The following is a 20,201-nucleotide window of genomic DNA, read 5'->3' as shown; positions in this document are numbered from 1 at the left end:
CGCCGCCGCCGCCGCCGCCGCCTCTAGGGCTGGGCCAGCGGCCTGCCTGGGAGGCGGTGGCGCTGGTCCCGCGCCCCGGAGCCCCGCGGGCCTGCTCAGGCGCGGGCGGCGCTGCGGCCCCCCGGCCGGGCTGCAGGGGGAGCAGCGGCGGGCGGCGGCGGCGGCGGCGGCGGGGGCGCGCGGAAGATGGCGGCCGCGGCTCAGGCGCTGAGCTGCTCGGGGCTGCTGCTGGCCGCCGCCGCCCTGGCCCTGCTGGCCGTGGCCATCGGCACCGACTGCTGGTACGAGACGGACGCGCGGAGGCACCGCGAGCGCTGCCGCGGCTTCGGCCACAAGCGCCACGCCAGCAGCGACCCGGCGGGCTCCATGTCGGCGCCCAGCCCGCACCTGCCGCTCCGCGCCCGCCCGCCGCGGGCCCTGCTGCCCGGGCGCGCCCCGCCGCCGCCCGCCGCCGCCCTGGTGCTGGACGCGCACTGCGGCCGCCGCTTCAACTCCACCGTCTCCGGCCTCTGGCGGCGCTGCCACCGCGCGGGCTTCGAGCCCGAGAGCGAGGAGCTCATCCGGAAAGGTGCGGAGGGCGGGGCGGAGGGAGGGCGGGAGGGGGCGAGCGGGGGCCGGGCCGGGCCGGGCCGGGCCGGGGGTCTCGGCGCTCCCCGCGTGCAGCGAGCCCGGCCGGGGCATCCCGCCGCCGCCGCTGTCCAAGGTGCTGAAACCTGCCGCGCTTCCGTCCCCGCCCAGGCTCGGGAGGGAGAGCGATGCCTCCGGGGGTCCGCTCTTCTGCTGCGCCGGGGAGCTCTCTTGGGGTGGCGGGTGGCCGAGAGCGATTCCCAGCCGGTTCTCCCAGACCTGGTCTCCCCGTTCGTCCTCCCCGTTGAGTCCCAGCGAAGTGCCCGCCATCCAAGGGCCTTTAAGCCATCGCTTGGTGGCAAGAAGGCTCAACAGGACCCGAAGGGAGAATGGGCTTCTCACAAGTCCCTGATCCCTAAACTGGGGGAGGGGGGTTAGCTGCATCTCCCAGGATCTCTGTCATCCCATATGCCGAGGGCTTAGAGCCGCTTCCCCCTCTCTCCCTCTCTCTCTCTCTCCCCCACACACACTCGCACACGCTGTCATCTTCTACATGAGAATAGCCACAACTGTCCACTGTACACATTCTCATCGAAGAACTCCAGTGATCCAGGTCATCCCATGGATATAACTGGCAAGGATTTCTGTGATTGCAACAGTTGGGGCAAGCAATGCTGGTCATAGCTGTGATCAGCTGGTTGACACTGGGAGCCAGTGTGGTGTAGCAGTTGGAGTGCTGGGCTGGGACTCAGGAGACCTGGGTTCTAGTCCCCACTCAGCCATGAAGCTCACTGGGTCATTATGGGCTAGTCACTGACTCTCAGCCTAACCTATCTTGCAGGGTTGTTGTGAGGATAAAAGGGAGAGGAGGAGGAAGACCGTGTAAGCCACCTTGGACTCCTTGCAACAGGGAGAAAGGTGGGATAAAAATGTAATAACAACAACAACAACATAAATAAATAAATAAATAAATTACAGTTCTCCATATGAATTCACTCTTCCTCCTGCCCTTTAGTCAGGACTGCTTATGTGTACACCCACAAAGGATTGTGTACCTAGTTCTTTAAGGTAAATGCCTGATGGTATGCAGGCAGGGGTTGCTTTCACCTTTTCACATGGGTGATGGTGAGGACAATCTGTGTGACCAGGCTGGGATGCATGTTCTGCACAAGAAGCCTCTTACTTATGATATGGGCTTGCCTTAAAGAAAGACTTGTCTGCATTTTCCAATGGCACTACCTGCCCTTTGGGGTTGTGCCAAAGGTTGTGTCCTTAGCGCCATTGTCTAGTTATTTATTTTATTTCTTTACTGCATTTTTTATCCTGCTTTCCAGAAATTAATGTCTCTCAAAGTGGCTCACATCAATCAAAAAGAGAGACAGGCCATCTGCCATCAGGCTCATGAACTGAAACAACAAGACACATGAGGGGAGGGGAGTGGAGGGGAAAGGGGAAAGGAAGCAGAGGGAGATCAGTTTTTCAAGGCCAGAACAAGGTGATGAGCTATAAGGGAGCACTTAAACGCACTCCAGCCAGGCTGATCTTCCCTTATGGTGTTCTTGCTGGAGTAGCCATTGGTGGCTCTTGTTCCTCTGGACGATGGAGGGAGACAGAGCAGGCTTTCCTCTTCCTTCAGCAGTCCCAGGGCAATGGTCAGTTCTGAGCGACAAACCTGACAGATGATGGTGGATGCCACTATTGTCACTAGAGTACTCCACGTCCAGCTGCTGGCCACTGCCAGGGCACTTCTCCTGGTACTTGGGAAAAATGTTTTTGTGGGCGGTCTCTGGTGTGCCACCTTCCGGCATGCGATGCTAAGAAATGTATCTGGTATTCTTGACATGTGTCCAAAAGCTGTATATAGAAAGCAGCTGTTGCTTTACGCTGCTCAAATTAGAAAACTGTTGTCTTCATTGCAAGACATCATTGACTCACAAACCAAAGTTGGGAATGTAGAACTTCTCCTTGGTAGTAGGTGAATCACACACCTCTCCCAAAGGATGTCCTTTACCCATAACCAGGGGTGTAGTGGTAGAGTTTGAAGTGTCGGTGCACATTGTGACAGACCCCATAAGCATGTTCCCAAGAAGAGTCCAAAACTGCAGGCAGCTGTGTTGATCCATGTCAACAAACCAGTTGTAGCAGTTCTCCTCTGCTATAACTGCCAGACCAAACCACCCCAAAATACAGTGCATCACAGCAGGGAACATTATATAGTTGCTGGAAGAATTAATCTCCCCCCTCACTCAGTGTAGAAGTTCTGTTGGTGGTGTGGAAGAAATCTGGGCATGTTGGGGGCATATCAGGGGCAGTTGTAGATTTGGCAGCTCCAAAGCCCCCTCATTCCCCCACTATACCCTCCAAAAGGGCCTGATACTACTCCAGCCCTGGAACGGGCATAATAAATTCCCTCCAACTGAAGTCAAGGGTGCCAACCCTCACCTCCCACCCTGGCTGCCACAAAACAGCAGGGTCGGGTGTGGTGATTGCTCAGCCACGGAATCCCCTGCCCCCTCCAGAAAGATAGAATTGCCTTGCCCAGGATGATTGTTAAGATAGAGTTCTAACTCTAAATATCTTTAATATGTGGTTTATTGAGGTATATAGTCCTTCTCCATTCCTGCCACTTATGTCTGAAACTGCCTCCCGGAATGCCTCCATATAACCACGTCCTTTAGTTCCCTTCAGTCCCTCCTCAAAACTCCCCCTTTCCAGGAAGCCTTTGGAACAACCATCACTCAATTTTAACTAAACCAACCAATGCACATGTAAATGAAAAATAGCATTTTCTCCTCATAGTGCCCTCTGCCTTCATTTGTCCCTACCCCATTGTGGGGTGGGGTAGTATCCAATGCTGCCCATGCATGAGTGGGGCCCACGATCGCTTCCACTCCACGAGTGGCCAGACCCACCGATTCTGATGTGCAAGCAGTGCCCACCGCTCAAGGAATGGAGAGTTAGCGCTTCTGGGGGCAAACCCTGAAATGAGCAGAAAGGCTCTGTTGGCCTGCCCCATTTTCACTCATTTCAGGTTGCCCCTGGAAGAGCTAAATCTCCATTGTGCAAGGGGTGGGCAGTGCTTGCAGAAGGAAATCAGCGGGGCTGGCTGCTCGTGGGCGTTCTCCAGCGGATGCTGCCCAGCATGTCGGTTTTTAGATCGTAAGCCCTTTGGGTAGGGACCTGTGAACCTGTTCTTTGTAAAGCACCACCTACATGGATGGCGCTGTATATGAACAATAGCCTGTGGTTTCTAACTCTGTTGCCAGTATAAGATATAGCTGTGGCTTCTGTTTACAGAATCATTATAAAATAATCAGCTGCTTTCCTGCATTTAATCCATTAGAATCCAGCTTCTGCACATTTATGTTTCCATGTTGATTTTATCCCTTAAAAGGCAGTTCATTTGTTTCATTTTATTAATTGGTATCCTCTTGTATCATGTTTTTCTCTCTCTTTCACTCTCCCTCCTCCCTTCTAGTCAAAGGCTTTCTAGTCTCATGATGTTGCTAGGATTTAAAACAAACTCTGTGGCTCACTCTCTAAACACTGCTTTGAGTGTGTTCCCCCTTATTTGAGGCTTTGTTAAAGGTTAATTCATGCCACACAATAGGGCCACCATCCAATACAGAGTTAGGTGTGTGTAATGTCATGAAACAGAGCAGCTTATGTATACCTCTGTACTGGATTGTGGTCCAAATTTCTTTCTGGCTTCATTTGTGCTCCAAATTGGAAGGCTGCTTGTCTTCTAGATGAGTATGTCTAGACGAGAGCGGAGCTTTTCCGAGTGGTTCGTGGCCTGTTACATTCTGGGCCAGGGAGAGAGATGGTGGAACCCTCGGTAGCACGCTGTGACGAGTTTGCACAGCACTTTGAGGATAAAGTCGCTCAGATTCGTCATGAATTGGACACCACCATTAATGCAGTTCCATTGGTAGAGGCATTCAGAGCACCGTCTGGTCCAGTTTTATTGGATGAGTTTCAGTTACTGAGGCCTGAGGATGCAGACAAGGTGCTTGGCCAAGTCCGATCGACCACTTGTGTGCTTGACCCTTGCCCTTCATGGCTTATTAAATCAAACAAGGAGGGGTTGTCCAGCTGGGTCCAGGAGGTTGTAAATTCCTCCTTGAGAGAGGGAGTGGTGCCTGCTGCTTTAAAAGAGGCAGTAATTAGACCACTCCTGAAAAAGCCTAACCTGAACCCAGAGGATGTTAACAATTATAGGCCAGTGGCCAACATCCCCTTCCTGGGCAAGGTGCTTGAGCGGGTGGTTGTAGGACAGCTCCAGGCACTGTTGAATGAAACGGATTATCTAGATCCATTTCAATCGGGCTTCAGGCCTGGTTTTGGAATGGAAACTGCCTTGGTCGCCCTGTGGGATGACCTCTGCTGGGAGAGAGACAGGGGGAGTGCGACCCTGTTGATTCTCCTGGCCCTCTCAGCGGCTTTCGATACCATCGACCATGGTATCCTTCTGGATAGGTTGTCTGGGTTAGGAGTTGGAGGCACTGCACTACAGTGGTTCCGCTCCTACTTGGATGGCCGATTCCAGAAGGTGGTGCTGGGGGATTATTGCTCTGTGCCATGGCAATTGTGCCATGGAATTCCACAGGGCTCTATTTTATCCCCCATGCTGTTTAACAGCTACATGAAACCGCTGGGGGAGGTTATCCGGAGGTGTGGGCTGAGGTGCCATCAATATGCGGATGACACCCAGCTCTACCTCTCTTTCTCATCAAAACCAGGTGAGGCAGTGGCTGTTCTGAATCAGTGCCTGGGCACGGTAATGGAGTGGATGAGGGCCAATGAACTGAAACGCAATCCAGACAAGACGGAGGTACTGTTAGTGGGTGGTTCGTCTGCCTGGCTAGGTGATATTCAACCTGTTCTGGAGGGGGTTGCACTCCCCCTAAAGGATCAGGTTCGTAGTTTGGGGGTGCTCTTGGATCCAGAACTGTCACTTGAGGCACAGGTGAACTTAGTGGCACGGAGCACTTTTTATCAGCTTAGGCTGGTATACCAACTACGCCCTTATCTGGACAGAGATAGCCTAGCTACAGTTATCCATGCTCTGATAACTTCTCGTCTGGATTACTGCAATGCGTTATACGTGGGGCTGCCTTTGAAAATGGTCCGGAAACTTCAGCTGGTCCAAAATAGGGCAGCAAGATTGTTAACAGGGACTGGCCTGCGAGCTCATATTACGCCAGTACTTTTCCAGCTGCACTGGCTGCCAGTCCATTTCCGGGCCCGATTCAAAGTGCTGGTGTTAACATTCAAAGCCCTTAACGGCTTGGGGCCAGGTTACCTGAAGGATTGCCTCCTCCCATATGTGCCTGCCCGGACCTTAAGATCATCATCAGTGGCCCTTCTCCATGAGCCCCTGCCAAAGGAAGTGAGGCGGGTGGCTACTAGGAGGAGGGCTTTTTCTGTTGTGGCACCCCGGCTCGGGAATGAGCTCCCTAGTGAGGTTCGCCTGGCACCTACATTGTATTCCTTTTGGCGCCAGGTGAAGACCTTTTTATTTTCCCAGGCATTTTAGCATTTTAGCTTTCTAAATTTTTATCTTTGCTGTTTTAAATCTGTATTTTAAACTCCTGCACTGCTGCTAGGTTTTATTGTGGTTGTATTGTTATATTGTGGTTTTAATGTTCTGTATATTTTAAATTGTTTTATTGTGTGTTGTTTGGTTTTAATTTTTGTGAACCGCCCAGAGAGCTTCGGCTATTGGGCGGTATAGAAATGAAATAAATAAATAAATAAATAAATAAGTCTTCAAAATCACTCTTCCCAATACATAGTCATGAGATCTTTGTCATTATTAAGGGTTTTCTAAGTATAGATTCATTTGCAGATCAGATTTTTAAAAGATTTCTTGTCTTAATCACTTCTTCTGGCCTCTTTGGTTCAATCCAGTTTTTCAGCTTCCCTCTCATTTCCCCTAAATTGGCCTTCCTCAACCTGGGATCCTCTGAATGTTTTTGGACTTGTACTTCTATCAGCCCTAGCCAATATGATCAGGAATTCTGGGAACTGTAGTCCAAAACAAATGGAGGGTACGAGGTTGAAGAAGGCTGCTCTAAAGAAGACAACTCATCCAAAGTAGATGAGCTCTTGTATGGCTCACCATGCATGGTAGTCATTAGAGTGGTGTCTCTTGAACTTCTGATGGTTGAGGCACCATTGCAAAAAAGATGAAATATGGAAGCACTCTTACATTTGAAAAGTTTTCTTTTTTAATTAATGATTTTATTGAGTTTTGTTTTTTAGTTTATACCAGGGGGTAGGCAACGTGTGGCCCTTGTCCCCCATCACAGTGTTGAATTCAGAGGTGACAGCAAAATAAATATGTAACTATATACAGAAATGAACACCACCACCCCCAAATTCGAGCTCCTAGCACTACAGAGCCACTACTGAGATGAAATGTGACCCTTTTACCTCTATGGAACCTCCATGGAGCACTAAAAGGCTCAAATTTAAATTTAATCCTTTTAGTCCCACAGAGTGGTTTGCCAGTGAATTTTGGCAGCAATTTGCCATTTTTTTCTGATTTTTTCCAGGTGCCCTGGGGACTGCAGCCCACAGGGGGATCCAGGGGGTGGGGGTGGGGCGGAATGATTTATAATTTATGTATTTGATTTATTAATAAGATGTATATACTACTTAATAAAAAACATATCTAAGTGATCAACATATAAATATTAAAATACATTTAAATACTCTATTAAAACCAATTTCCATTACAAGAACAATACAAATACATTTAAAACATACAATTAAAACAATTTAAAACTACAATAATGATACAGAACAGTACAAGGAGCAGTAAGATGGAGTAGCATATGACTGATTGCAATTACAAGCATGAGAAAATGTCCTGCAGACCTCTCCAAGTTGTTCAGCCCTGGTTTATATCACATAACACAAACAGCCATAGCAACAAAAAGGGAAACTAAGGTAGAGCAAAAAGGGTGAGGGAGAGGGGGAAAGGAAGGGGTCAGTGTTCTTAGGTTTTGCTCATTTGCAAAGGGGTGTCAAAAACAAAATATGCTTACATTCAGCTAGGAATAGTGCTCAATATAGGTTTGCCATGTAGCTTGGTAAGCATATCATTTCTATAATCTACGATACTTCAAGTATGTTGAGCAAGGAGGGGTGGATTGTTGGACTGTCTTGACTTTTCCAGTGTTGTAAAATGACACATTTGGCAGCCAACCTTTCCGTTGTCCTGGGGTAAGTTTCTGTGCACCTGGGAGGTCTCTTATGAATGCTGTTTTATCCATGAATTTTAGATCTGTTTCCAGAACCAAGTTGATACAGACAATGACTTCTGTCCAGCACTGAGAAACAACAGGACAGGACCACATCATGTGTGTTAAGGTGCCTTCTGTATCATTGCACCACCAGCAATTGGAAGAGGGTAGCATATTCTTTTTTAAAAACAATTGTGAAGGGGACCAATATCTCCTGCAGTCATTTCTGCTGTTCAGGTTTTAATGAAAAGATCTGTTTTTAAAGTACATAGTAGTAAGAACGATTTGTCTTTAGAGGAGCTTTCCTCCTGTGGTTTCTGTGTGAGTCACTGTTCTCAGTGTGCCATCTCTGAGGACAGGTGTTCTGTAGCATCTCTGCACCAGGAACAATCCGATCACACCCAATGCAGAGACCTGGAAGAATAGCCTATTCACAGTGGGGGCTGGTTGGAGGAAAGAGGCACAGCTGGTACAGTGAATCATATCATGATCCAGTGGGATGTCTCCTCTGCGATTGGGCACTTCAAGCTGACAGGAGACATTTTTTATTTGCTTCTCATTGCACTGGCCCTATGGCTAACTTCTGCATACAAGGCATATGTGCTACCACTGGAGACCAGTATCTGCCACACAGCCCTGGTAATTCTTTTCCACTGATTTTCCTCAAGCTATCAAAACTGAGGTTTGGGTTTTTTTTAATACTGCTTGTCTAATGTTCATAAAATAGAGATTTTTCCAATTAAAAAAGGAAATTTGCATAGGCAACATTGGATTTGATGTCTCAATATTAAAATAATCAAGATCGAATAAGAAGCTGATGAGAATGTTCTGAAATAGATGAAATTAGCTAGCAGACAATTCAGCACAGTGTTGCCTTGTCCTATGACTGAAGCAGCTGGTGATAAATACAATAGAAATAATGCAGGAAAGAGTAGTTTGAGGATTTAATTCACATCTGTATAGAGCTCTTTGCAAGTGAGGCCAGAATCCTCTGGGGGCATACTAAAGTAAATGGAAAATTACTTGAGCTAGGAGAAGATCGGGAAGGTGTAATGCACTGAAATTATGAGATTTGCAATAAAACCATGCATTGCCAACTTTGTGGTTTAGCTCCCTAATGATTCTCCAGTGCAAAATAACTTTGGAAAGGCCATTTGTGGGCAGATTTAATAGGAGGACTTCATGAATTACACTGTAGACAAGGCACCTCTGTTAACGGTTATGAACTGTGATTCAAGAGGGTCCAAGAGTGAAATCACAATATTCTTCTATGTAATTTTCATCCAGTTAATTTTTTTAGAATCTATTTGGAAACTTTAAGCTTCTGCCCTTTTCTTCCATAGCGGAAATCACCATGTACTAGTGTCCATTGTAACCAGAACCATCAGCCTAGCAAATCTCACATCTAGAATTACTGTTTTTGTGATACAATATTATAAATAATAATGATTATAATAATTCACTTAAGCATTTATATAGCACTTCTGAATATTAAAAAGCTCTTCACATATATTGCCTCTTTATAATTTTTACAACAATACTATAACATAGGTCAGTATAATTGTCCCTATATTGCAGAAGTAAGGCTGTAGCTGACAACCTGAGAAGTGAAATTCAGTGACTTACTGATTTGTAGCTCAGTCTCTTAGCCACCGTACTACACCAGATGCAGAGCAGGCTTAACATAGTTTATGGGTAGTAAAGGGAAAACAGCATCACTAAAGCCTAGCTTCAGATCTAGTGTCTCCATCTGAATATTGTATGTTTGTCCCTTTCAGGAGTCATTCAGCGCTGCACAGCTGTGAAGTATCACTACACCTCATCTTCCCTGCCACGCAACTTGCCTGTTAATATCACCAACACTATCCGCCAGGATGAATGGCATGCCCTCCGTAAGTACCCCAAACACATGCTGAACATCCTCGTATTGGTATTATCAGTAATGACCGAGCATTCAAGGCAATGGCATGTACAGTCCTTCTGAATGCAGATAAAGGGAATGGCATGTTTGAATGTTTCTCTTTTTCAAAAAATATGCATAGGAAAGCTAGTACATCAAGGAGACGTGTAGCCTTCTTCCTGACACACTAGCTTTCCATTTACAGGGTCTTTTTGATGCAGTCGAGCAAGCAAAGAACATTTAATCCCTTCCTCTCCCAACCTCACTATCTGCCTAACCTCCTGGACTCCTTTCTAAGCTCCTTGAGGGCACTTGTCAAGAGGCTCCCCAGCTTGTGCCTGTGACAGCATACCATCATAATGTCAACCATTGGAAGAGCTCATCATGCTTCTGAACACAAGACATCCAAAGGGATTGCCTATTCAAGTGCTTTCTGCCAGAGAGCCATAGGTGATGGGGGGGGAGCTGGGGGTTGGTTCAGTGTAAACAGCTTGCAATACACATCCAGCATGCCAGATTTCCACAATCAGGACCACTTTTCCAAAGTGATTATTTTGTGGACTCTGATTCATTCACTAAAGAACTGAACGTCATATTTTTAGGAAGTGCTGAGGCTTTGCCTTCATAAATGCTGTACATGATCTCACTAATTGGGAGCACTCAGGTCAATCATTTGTGCAAAAGAGAGGCTCTTTTTTTCCTGTAGAGGCCCCAAATTACTCTTCATGGATTGTCTCTCTCCCTTTGTCCATCTCCTTTCTTCCCTGCACCAACATCCCCACCCCTCCTCAGATCTGCGGAGAATGACAGCTGGTTTCATTGGCATGGCAGTTTCCATCATCCTGTTCGGATGGATCATTGGCATGCTGGGCTGCTGTAAACAGCATGAGCTCATGCAATATGTAGCTGGACTGCTGTTCCTTATGGGAGGTGAGAGTTCTTCTTTTTAGTCCAAGAGCCGTTTATTTTTGAGCAAATGCACTTCGCACTGTGCACTCTATGGATTAAATCAAAGCCTTGGTGGTGGAACTGGATTCATGTGACAAGAACACATGACAGGTAGTGTAAAATGTGACAAGAACAGGTAGTGTAAAATGACTGGTGAAACTTCTGAATGACACAAATAAATACATGAAATATAAAAAATGTTGCTTTGCCAAATAATGGTGTTTATCCAGCTATGTAATCAGCAATACATCTATATTCACTGCTATGCTTGCAACTACACAGATCATCTGCTTCATAGGGGCGTGAACAGAGGAACGTACCTTGTTCTGTTACTAGGTGGAGGCTTTTAATAGCTGTTTGATGGTCTGCAACAATTAGCAGATAAGGGTTTTTTTTTTTCAGAATAAGTTTTTAAGCAGCAGCTGGAAGGTCACCTATCAGGGATACTGTAGCAATGGATTTCCTGCATCAGCAGGGGGTTGAACTAGATGGTGTTTATGATAAAATGATAGTTTTTCTTGCTGCAGCACATCTGTAGACTTTTAAAATGTAAAGTATGATTGCCAGCTTTTCAACTCTGCTCCTGTAGCTGTGTCTTAAGCAGCAGTTCAGTATGTAAGAATGAGTAGGTGAATCCTTCCACAGCATGGAGATAACATAGAATCAAAGGAATTGAAAGGGACCTCAAAGATCAAATAGTCAAGCACTGTGCTGATGTAGGAAAACCATTGCTACAGCCAGGGGTGTTGCTAGGTTCTTAAAAGATGCGGGGCACAGGCCCATAACACAAAATTGTGCATCCACACACACACGCACACTAAGTGCACATCTGGGGTGTGTGTGTGTGTGTGTGTGTGTGTGTGGTGTGTGCATGCAGTGTGCTTGCGTGTGTGTATAGATTACATACATACATAGATACTTCCTCTAGCTTCAGTGGTGAGGGAAAGGCACTTAGTCCATGCTCAGAGTTTCTCCATAAATGAGCCCTAGTTTTGAAAACAGACTCACTAGCTGAATCCTGGTGAAGTCTTGGCACAAATGAATTTATGGGGAGGAAGATGCAATCAGAGCTTGTGCATAACAAGGAGGAGGTAGAGAGGAGTTGCACAAAACAAGACATCCGTTTTTATGAAGAGTTGCTGGAGGATGGTAGGATGAGGAGGATGGTAGGATAAACCCTGCACCTATTTTTCTGACATTGGGCAGGTGTAATCTCCTTCTAGGGGGCTACTATGCCTGAAATTATCATCCAATTCTGACCAAGAGAAAAAAAGCTAGTTTTTTTTCTAATTTCCCATGGTAGTCAACAGAAAGCATAAAGACTCATTTTTCCAAGCCTTGACTCAGGTTTGGTGCTGAAGTGAGCTGAGCTGAAGTGGTCCGACTACAAATTGGCCCAAGCAGAAGCGGGATATTTTCCAAAATGCTGAATCGGGGTCTGAGTTGAAGTGGGGTAGGGGGTCAGTGCACATTTCTTATGTATGTACAGTCAGGGCCAGAAATATTAGAACAAGGATAACCGTTTTGGCGGTTGGTCTCTGTACACCACCACATTGAAGTTGAAAGGAAACACATCCAGATGGGAGCGAAGTCAGGACTTTCAGCTGTCATTCAAGGCGTTTGACAAAAGTGGGGCACTAACCATTCAGGAAGTACAGCCAGTGGCATACAAACACCCCCATCGTTGGTGGCTCATAAATAATGGAACAATGGCTGACAAGCAGCTGCATGGCCAGGTGTGGCCTGTTTCCTGGGCACCCCATGACCAATCAAGCAGATAAAAGGCCTGGAGGTGGTTCTGAGTGTTACATTTGCATTTGGTAGCTGTTCACTGGAACTCCCAACATGAGGTCCAAAGAGGTGTCCATGCGAGTGAAGGAGGCCATCGTTAGGCTGAGGAAACAAAATAAACCCATCAGAGAGATAGCAAAAACAGTGGGAGTGGCCAATACAACAGTTTGGAACATCCTGAAAAAGAAGGAATTAACTGGCAAGCTCAGCAACAGCAAAAGGCCTGGAACACCACAGAAGACAACTAAAGTGGATGACCACAGAATTCTGCTCATGGTGAAGAGGAACCCTTTCACAACATCTAGCCAGGTCAAGAACGCTCTTGCAAAGGTGGGCATGTCATTGTCAACATCTACAGTCAAGAGATGGCTTTATGAATGTAAATACAGAGGCTTCACAACAAGGTGCAAACCACTGGTAATGCTCAAGAACAGACAGGCCAGATTAGCCTTTGCCAGCAAACACCTAAAAAAGCCTGCCCGGTTCTGGAAGAAGATTCTTTGGACTGATGAGACGAAGATTAACTTGTACCAGAATGATGGGAAGAGAAAAATATGGAGAAGGAAAGGAACAGCTCATGATCCAAAGCATACCACATCATCTGTCAAACATGGTGGAGGCAGTGTTATGGCATGGGCATGTGTGGCTGCCAATGGAACCGGGTCACTGGTGTTTATTAATGACCTGACTGCTGATAAAAGCAGCAGGATGAATTCTGAAGTGTATAGGGCTATACTTTCTGCTCAGATTCAGCCAAATGCTGCCAAACTGATAGGACGCCGCTTCACATTGCAGATGGATAATGACCCAAAACTGGAAGGTTGCAGGACAGCAGTTTGAGACCCGAGTGCCACGTGATGGAGTGAGCTCCCATCTTCAGTCCCAGCTCCTGCCAGCCTAGCAGTTTGGAAGCAAGAAATTGCAAGTAGATAAATAGGTACCACTTTGGCCGGAAAGGTAACAGCATTCCGTGCACCGCGGTGTTGAGTCATGCCGGCCACATGACGACGGAAGCATTTTTGGACAGCGCTGGCTCTTCGGCTTAGAAATGGAGATGAGCACCACTCCGTAGAGTCGGACACGATTGGCTGGGGACACCTTTACCTTTTAATGACCCAAAACATACAGCAAAAGCTACCCAAGAGTTAATTACAGCAAAGAAGTGGGATGTTCTTCAATGGCCAAGTCAGTCACCTGATCTCCACCCAACAGAGCATGCTTTTCACTTACTGAAGGCAAGACTGAAGGCAGAAAGACCCACAAACAAGCAGCAGCTGAAGGCAGTTGCAGTAAAGGCAGCTGCAGTAAAGGCCTGGCAAAGTATCTTGAGGGAGGAAAGTCAGCATTTGGTCATGTCCATGGGTTCCAGACTTCAGGCAATCATTGACTGCAAAGGATTTTCATCCAGGTATTAAAGGTGATTCTTAAGTTTGAAATGATGTAGGTTTGTTCCATTACTTATGAGCCACCAAGGATGGGTGTGTGTCTATGCCACTGGCTGTCCTTCCTGAATGGTTAGTACCCCACTTTTGTCAAACCCTTTGAATTACAGCTGAAAGTCCTGACTTCACTCCCATCTGGGTGCGTTTCCTTTCAACTTCAATGTGGTGGTGTACAGTGGCCAACTGCCGAAACAGTTATCCTTGTTCCAATATTTCTGGCAACATACATAAGAAGTGTGCATTGACCCCCTACCCCACTTCAACTCAGACCCTGATTCAGCATTTTGGAAAATATCCCACTTCTGCTTGGGCCAATTTGTAGTCGGACCACTTCAGCTCAGCTCACTTCAGCACCAAACCTGAGTCAAGGCTTGGAAAATGAGTCTTTATGCTTCCTGTTGACTACCATGGGAAATTAGAAAAAAAAACTAACTTTTTTTTTCTCTTGGTCAGAATTGGATGATAATTTCAGGCATAGTAGCCCCCTAGAAGGAGATTACACCTGCCCAATGTCAGAAAAATAGGTGCAGGGTTTATCCTACCATCCTCCTCATCCTACCATCCTCCAGCAACTCTTCATAAAAACGGATGTTTTGTTTTGTACAAATCTCCTCTACCTCCTCCTTGTTATGCACAAGCTCTCATTGTATCTTCCTCCCCATAAATTCATTTGTGCCAAGACTTCACCAGGATTCAGCCAGTGAGTCTGTTTTCAAAACTAGGGCTCATTTATGGAGAAACTCTGAGCATGGCCTAGTGCCTTTTCCTCACCACTGAAGCTAGAGTTCATGCAAAAAAAACCCCAAAGCCACAAATGACAAAACATGCATAGGACAGAGCTGCAAGGGTAGGCAATTCATTAGACGGAATTGAGTAGGCACTGTATTAAGCTTGCAGTACCATGCTCACAACTCAGGACTTATTTCTGTGTAAACATGCAGAACATCAAGGTGCAAACCTCCCTGTAAAAGGAGGGAGCTGTGCTGGAATTTCCCTGAGGGTAAGCCTCATTAAACATAATGGGGCTTCTGAGTAGGCATACATATAGGATTGCATAAATTAGCAATATTTATCTCCCCTCCACTGAAAGAAACAAACCAAAAACTCCTTTTTTGTTGTTATTAAAGATTTCTATTCATAAGAACACAGGAAGGTGCCTTATACTGAGTCAGACCCTGGGTCCATCTAGCCCAGTATTGTTGACTTTGACAGGCACAGCAGCTCTACAGAGTTTCAGGCAGGATTCTTTCCTAGCCCTACCCGGAGATGCTGGGGATTGAACCTGGGATCTTCTGCATGCCAAGCATGTGCTCTGCCACTGAGCTACAGCCCTTCCTATTGCTGGATAATGGCAACTGACAAACAAAACAGCCTCAGATTTGTTTCTCTGCAACTATGTGAACCCACTCTTCTCAAAGACTTGAGTGAGGAGAGGGAGAAAAACCAACCCTCTTGTCTGTCTGTATAAAGTCATATACAGTACAGAACTTTTCTTGCTGGCCGAAGAGAATTCTCTTTAAGAGTTCCACAAGATATGCTCTGGGTGGAATAAAGAAGAGAAAGAAAGAAAGAACAGGATAGGGGAAGGAACAAGAAAAGAAGAATGGTGATTGGAAATGTGCGCGGGGGTGGAGGGTAGAGAGACTTCCCTAAGCCAAGTGGCTCCTTTCAGAGAAGTAGTTCTTCAGAGGAATTTAGGAGGCTGTGCAGGGTTTGCAAGGATTGCACCTACTTAAAAGAACTTTATGAGTTGAGGTGGCTGAGGGCTTTTTCTAGCTTTTTTAAAATTGTAGAACCTATTTAAAAGCCCCAGCAGTTTCTTAATCATGATGCCACATAGTCCTAACCCTCCCTTTGGGATTATTTGAGTCCTACAGCTATTTAGGAGAAATTAAAGTGGAGGGGGAGAAAGAAGTTTGTGGAGGCTGACTGGATCCTTTGCTGTACTGAAGCTACTAAACTTCTGCAGAAGCCAAAGGTTCCCGTTTGGGGCAGTAAAATCAGATCCCATGTGAAATACCAGTATTTCACATGGAGCTCTTTCTTCCCTTCTTCCTCTTCAAAATTTCATTGCAGGCAAGCTCCCAACAGTGGGCATTTAAGAGCAGAAAAGAAAAGTAGGGGAGAGTTTTTTTGCATCTCAAAAAACCCCCTACACCAGAGATTAGGGATCGTGGGATAGATTTGTTCAGGCAGGCATTTGGGGTGGCTTAGGGTATTTTTAGAAATATGACGTTTTAATGTGGAATTTTATTGTTTTAAACTGTTGCATTATTGTACATCACCCAGAGTGGCCGGGTGACTGGCCAGATGGGCGATTAAGAAAATAAATAAATAAATACATATATACATACATACATACCACCTAATGGTCACCTTAAACACCTTCTGATTAGGATCTCTAATGCCCTGGGTGACTTGACAGTTTTTACTTTTTGTTTTAGACTTTGAGAAAAGGAAACTTTACACATGGCTAGTGCAAAAGCCACTGGACCTAACTGTCTGAAATGTGGTAGGTTCAGTCATCTCCATAGGGCCGGCTAGTTCCCCAAATTCCATGAATTTATGTGGAAGCACAAAAAAATTATAGCTCTTTACTTTGACAGATTTTCTTGGAAAAAGCAAATTTTACCTATGGCTAGCACAAAAGCCACTAGACCTGTCTGAATGTTGGCAGGCTCATCTCTATAGGGGCTGCCAGTTCCCCAAATTCCATGCATGTATGTGGAAGCACAAATATATATATTTGTGCCAGCTCTATGGGGGCTGCCAGACCCCCAAATTCCATGCACTTATGTGGAAGCACAAAAACATTATAGCTCTTCGCTTTGACAGATTTTCTTGAAAATAGCAAATTTTACCTGTGACTAGCACAAAATATACTGGACCCAACTGCCTGAAATTTGGTATATTCAATCAGCTCCATGGGGGCTACCAAGCCTCCAAATTTCATTTATGTATCCTACAAATTAAAACAGTTATAGCCATTTTTGTTTTCCAATGCAAGTCAATGGAAACATGTAAAAAAAATGGCAATTAGGGCAGCTCAAAAGATCCGGGGAATGGCTCAAAAGATCCGGGGCCCATTCCCAGGTGGGCCACATCCAATGATGCCCCTGGCTACAGCATTCCTGATAGGTGTAGCATCCAGTCTCTGCTTAAAAACCTCTTTAGGAAACACACACACACACACACACACACCCCCTTCTATAACCTACTAATCACTGCAGATCAAACAAATGTTAAAGGCAGTTATAGCAGCCAGTTGAAAAATAGGCAGCTCTAGTTTCAAGATGGAGGAAGAGGAGCAGACGCATGCAAACTGCACGCTCTTCTCGTCTGCGTGGTCGCTCTTGTTGCGGGGATCACATGGCAAAAAGTTATCATGAACGTGGAGACAATCCACAGCCAGTTTCGCAATCATTGCAGCTGTAAAAAGTGCTGCCATGGTCATGTGTGTCCAGCCTGGCTCTCAGGCAAATTCCTTCATCTGGGAGGGATCATACCAAGAAAAAAGATCCCTGGCAGTTCACCTGTGTGAATTGGTTCATGGTTAAGAACCAATAATGTGCATTTCAGATTAGAACAAAACCATCCAGGGCTAAAGCAGAATGCAAATGCAAATAATGCATTTTTAAAAAATTTAAAACCAGCACCAATGGATGTTTGTGCATCTAGCACATTTCGGGAATTACAGACAAATGACTACCCCCACCCCTGACATTGTAATCCTTGGGTCTAAAAGCACACTTGGCCGAGTCAATAGATGTACAATGTACTATGTTATCCATTAATTTGACATCTGGAGTTAGTGGGTAGCAGTTTTGAATAGACCAATCAACGTGAAATGCTGTGATCATTACTATAGGGTACTGGTGACTAGAAGCTAGGGGAAGCTTAGGGTAGTATCTACACGAATGCCTTACATTCATAAGAATAAATATGTCTGCCAGTCTCAGAAGAGCTACGTCCATGTATGTGAAAGAGGACAGAATTGCAGCAATTTTGGTGCTCTTCTATAACAAGCAGTATCTCAATGCCTCATTTCCAGCATTTGGATTGGAGTATTTGATTATCACGTTAAAATTAGCAACCAGTGGCTTTTATTGAAACTCCTGCTCCTAGCAGCAACGTATGGAAGTAGCATAGTCACGTGACATAATGCAGAGCCTCTTTCCTTGGAAGCCTCTGGAAGAGCTGCAGGAAGCATTCTCTAAGGGTGTGAATTAGGTGAAGCTAGAAACACTGCAGTGATTTTAACATCCCCTGATATAACATGGGGTTATATGGGTGTAAGTGTGCACCTTAACTGTCAAGGAAAACCAGCTGATAGAGAAGGATAAGTACAGGCAAGAATTCAAAACGGATTTTTTCCCTGTAGACATCAAAGGCTGAGAAAGGCAAATGAACCTGAACGTGAGCCTGAGTAAGTTTCTGATGTAATGGGTAGGTAATAGTAGTACTGGCTCTGCAGGGTTTCATTTTTGGGTTATTTTTCCCCTGGTGGGCAAACGTAAGAACTGGCAACTTCACAGACATGATCCAGCCCTTTTCAGGCAAGAGGAGGCATTTATGCATTGGCCTTACTTTTCTTTCTCCTCTTCTTCCTCAGGTACATGCTGCATTATCTCCCTTTGCACGTGTGTGGCTGGGATAAACTTTGAGCTGTCCCGTTACCCTCGTTATGTCTATGGGTTACCGGAGGACATCAGTCATGGCTATGGTTGGTCCATGTTCTGTGCGTGGGGGGGCCTGGGACTGACACTTCTGGCAGGATTCTTATGCACACTGGCCCCCTCTCTCAATACCCCCCGGACTGTTGTACAGAAACCCAGACAGGAAAATGGTGCCGTGTGATGAGAAGAATGCAAAAGACTCTGGCAAGCACAGGCCGCTCCAGCAGCAGGTTCCCACCAGTGCAGAGTGGGCATCCGAGATCCATAAAGCAGGGTGGTGCTCACCATGGAACGAACTAAGGGATTCAATTGCTTTGCGGAAGTCTTGGGGGAACACCACCCTTTGATGCTTCAGTCTACCTGTCTGATACAAACAAACTGTGCAGGTTAATTCTTATTCCTGGTTTGCCTAAAGGAAAGTTTTCTGTTAAATAGGGTGTGTTGCTGTAGGATCTATGTACCATTTAAGCTGAATCAGATTCCTGCTAGGAGCAGACGCTGCTGTGAATTCCATTTGGCATCCTATGGCTCCAGGGAACTACATCCCAAGAACTCTTGCGGACCAGTCAGAGGTAAAGGCCAAAGGGAAATCCAGCCAGTCTCAGTATTCTCCTCCGCAGCAGAGACTCGATACTGTTTTAGGTTTAACATAACCCACTGCATTGAAGCAGCTTTTGACACCAGCTTGTTTTGTGGGAGGCTTTAGACATTCAGACAGGGAGGTAAGGAAGTTCTTCCTCTGGACCACTCAGTATATGAACCTTGCCAGTTCTGGAAGCCACATATGCAGAACAGTAGCTTGTGAAGTAACTTTCAAGGTAATGCATAGGGAGCTAGGGCAAACGGCATGTATGACTTGGGATACTCGAAGAATACTTCCACAAGGGGGCAGGCCTCAGTTAGTGACACAGAGCTCACCAAAACTGTTGGCAATTTAAGTTTACAGATGTGTGTAAATAACCTGATTAGGTTTACACACACCTTTGTAACATTCCTGACCATCAGCTTAAATCCTCATGTTCGTTTAAAGGGTGAAATCACAGATTTCTAGCTGAGGCCAGAAAGTGCACCCGGGCTGCCATCCTATAAACAATGCAGTCATAGGAACTGTAAGAGGTAAATTTGAGATTTGGAACCTGTATCAAATCCTTCCAGATGGAGTGTAGAAAAAGTATTTTTGAAGATGTGCACAGAAACTGAAAAACTCAACTGCCCTTGGATGGCATCCTCTTATAATAGAAAAGAAAGCACTCTTTCTTAAAGGGGGTCACAGCCTGCAGATGAAAAAGAAGAGCTGGGCTTAAACTCAGGAACATCAACAATGGTGCTGAGGGGAAGCGCTGGTCTTTCCTCATTGTACTCCTTTTCTTGTCTCCCCAAAAGACTGCACAGAAGCCTTTGTTGAGGGCTGTTTACATTGTATTTTTAAGTGGCATGTAATTAATTACTCAGTGCTAAAGTCAATGTATTCATGGAAAGTGTGATTTTTAAATGGACACTGTATGTTTTAAGAGACATTACATTAAAAGGCTTGGTTACAGTGAGAGGACGGAAATTCTCAGCCTTTTAGATCTCTGCAGAAGAGATCGCCATTAATTTTCTATACCTGTACAAAAGCCACAGC

At 45.8% G+C, this 20,201-nt stretch overlaps 1 protein-coding gene across 1 annotated transcript; it reads left to right on the top strand.

The window, feature by feature from the left end:
* Positions 1–110: 110 nt before the first annotated feature.
* On the top strand, positions 111–20,118 carry LOC146357504 (transmembrane protein 178B-like). Its single transcript, XM_084849306.1, has 4 exons — positions 111–568; positions 9,599–9,712; positions 10,513–10,650; positions 18,514–20,118. Exons 1-4 carry the CDS (start codon positions 187–189, stop codon positions 18,756–18,758), a joined length of 879 nt encoding a protein of 292 aa, XP_084705432.1. The 5' UTR covers positions 111–186; the 3' UTR covers positions 18,759–20,118.
* Positions 20,119–20,201: the final 83 nt, after the last annotated feature.

This window comes from Heloderma suspectum, chromosome 1, assembly GCF_057233095.1.
Source record: "Heloderma suspectum isolate Gila_16-S chromosome 1, 16-S_ref, whole genome shotgun sequence".
NCBI lineage: Eukaryota > Metazoa > Chordata > Lepidosauria > Squamata > Helodermatidae > Heloderma > Heloderma suspectum.
The sequence above is the reverse complement of the archived record's forward strand: the minus strand, read 5'-3'. Positions and strand labels throughout refer to the sequence as shown.

Excerpts from the sequence above, each read along its gene's own strand:
- LOC146357504 (XM_084849306.1), top strand. The coding sequence starts at position 187 with ATGGCGGCCGCGGCTCAGGCGCTGAGCTGCTCGGGGCTGCTGCTGGCC. Across the intron at positions 569-9,598 it reads CGAGGAGCTCATCCGGAAAG|GAGTCATTCAGCGCTGCACA; the intron begins GTGCGGAGGGCG and ends TGTCCCTTTCAG. Across the intron at positions 10,651-18,513 it reads ACTGCTGTTCCTTATGGGAG|GTACATGCTGCATTATCTCC; the intron begins GTGAGAGTTCTT and ends CTTCTTCCTCAG.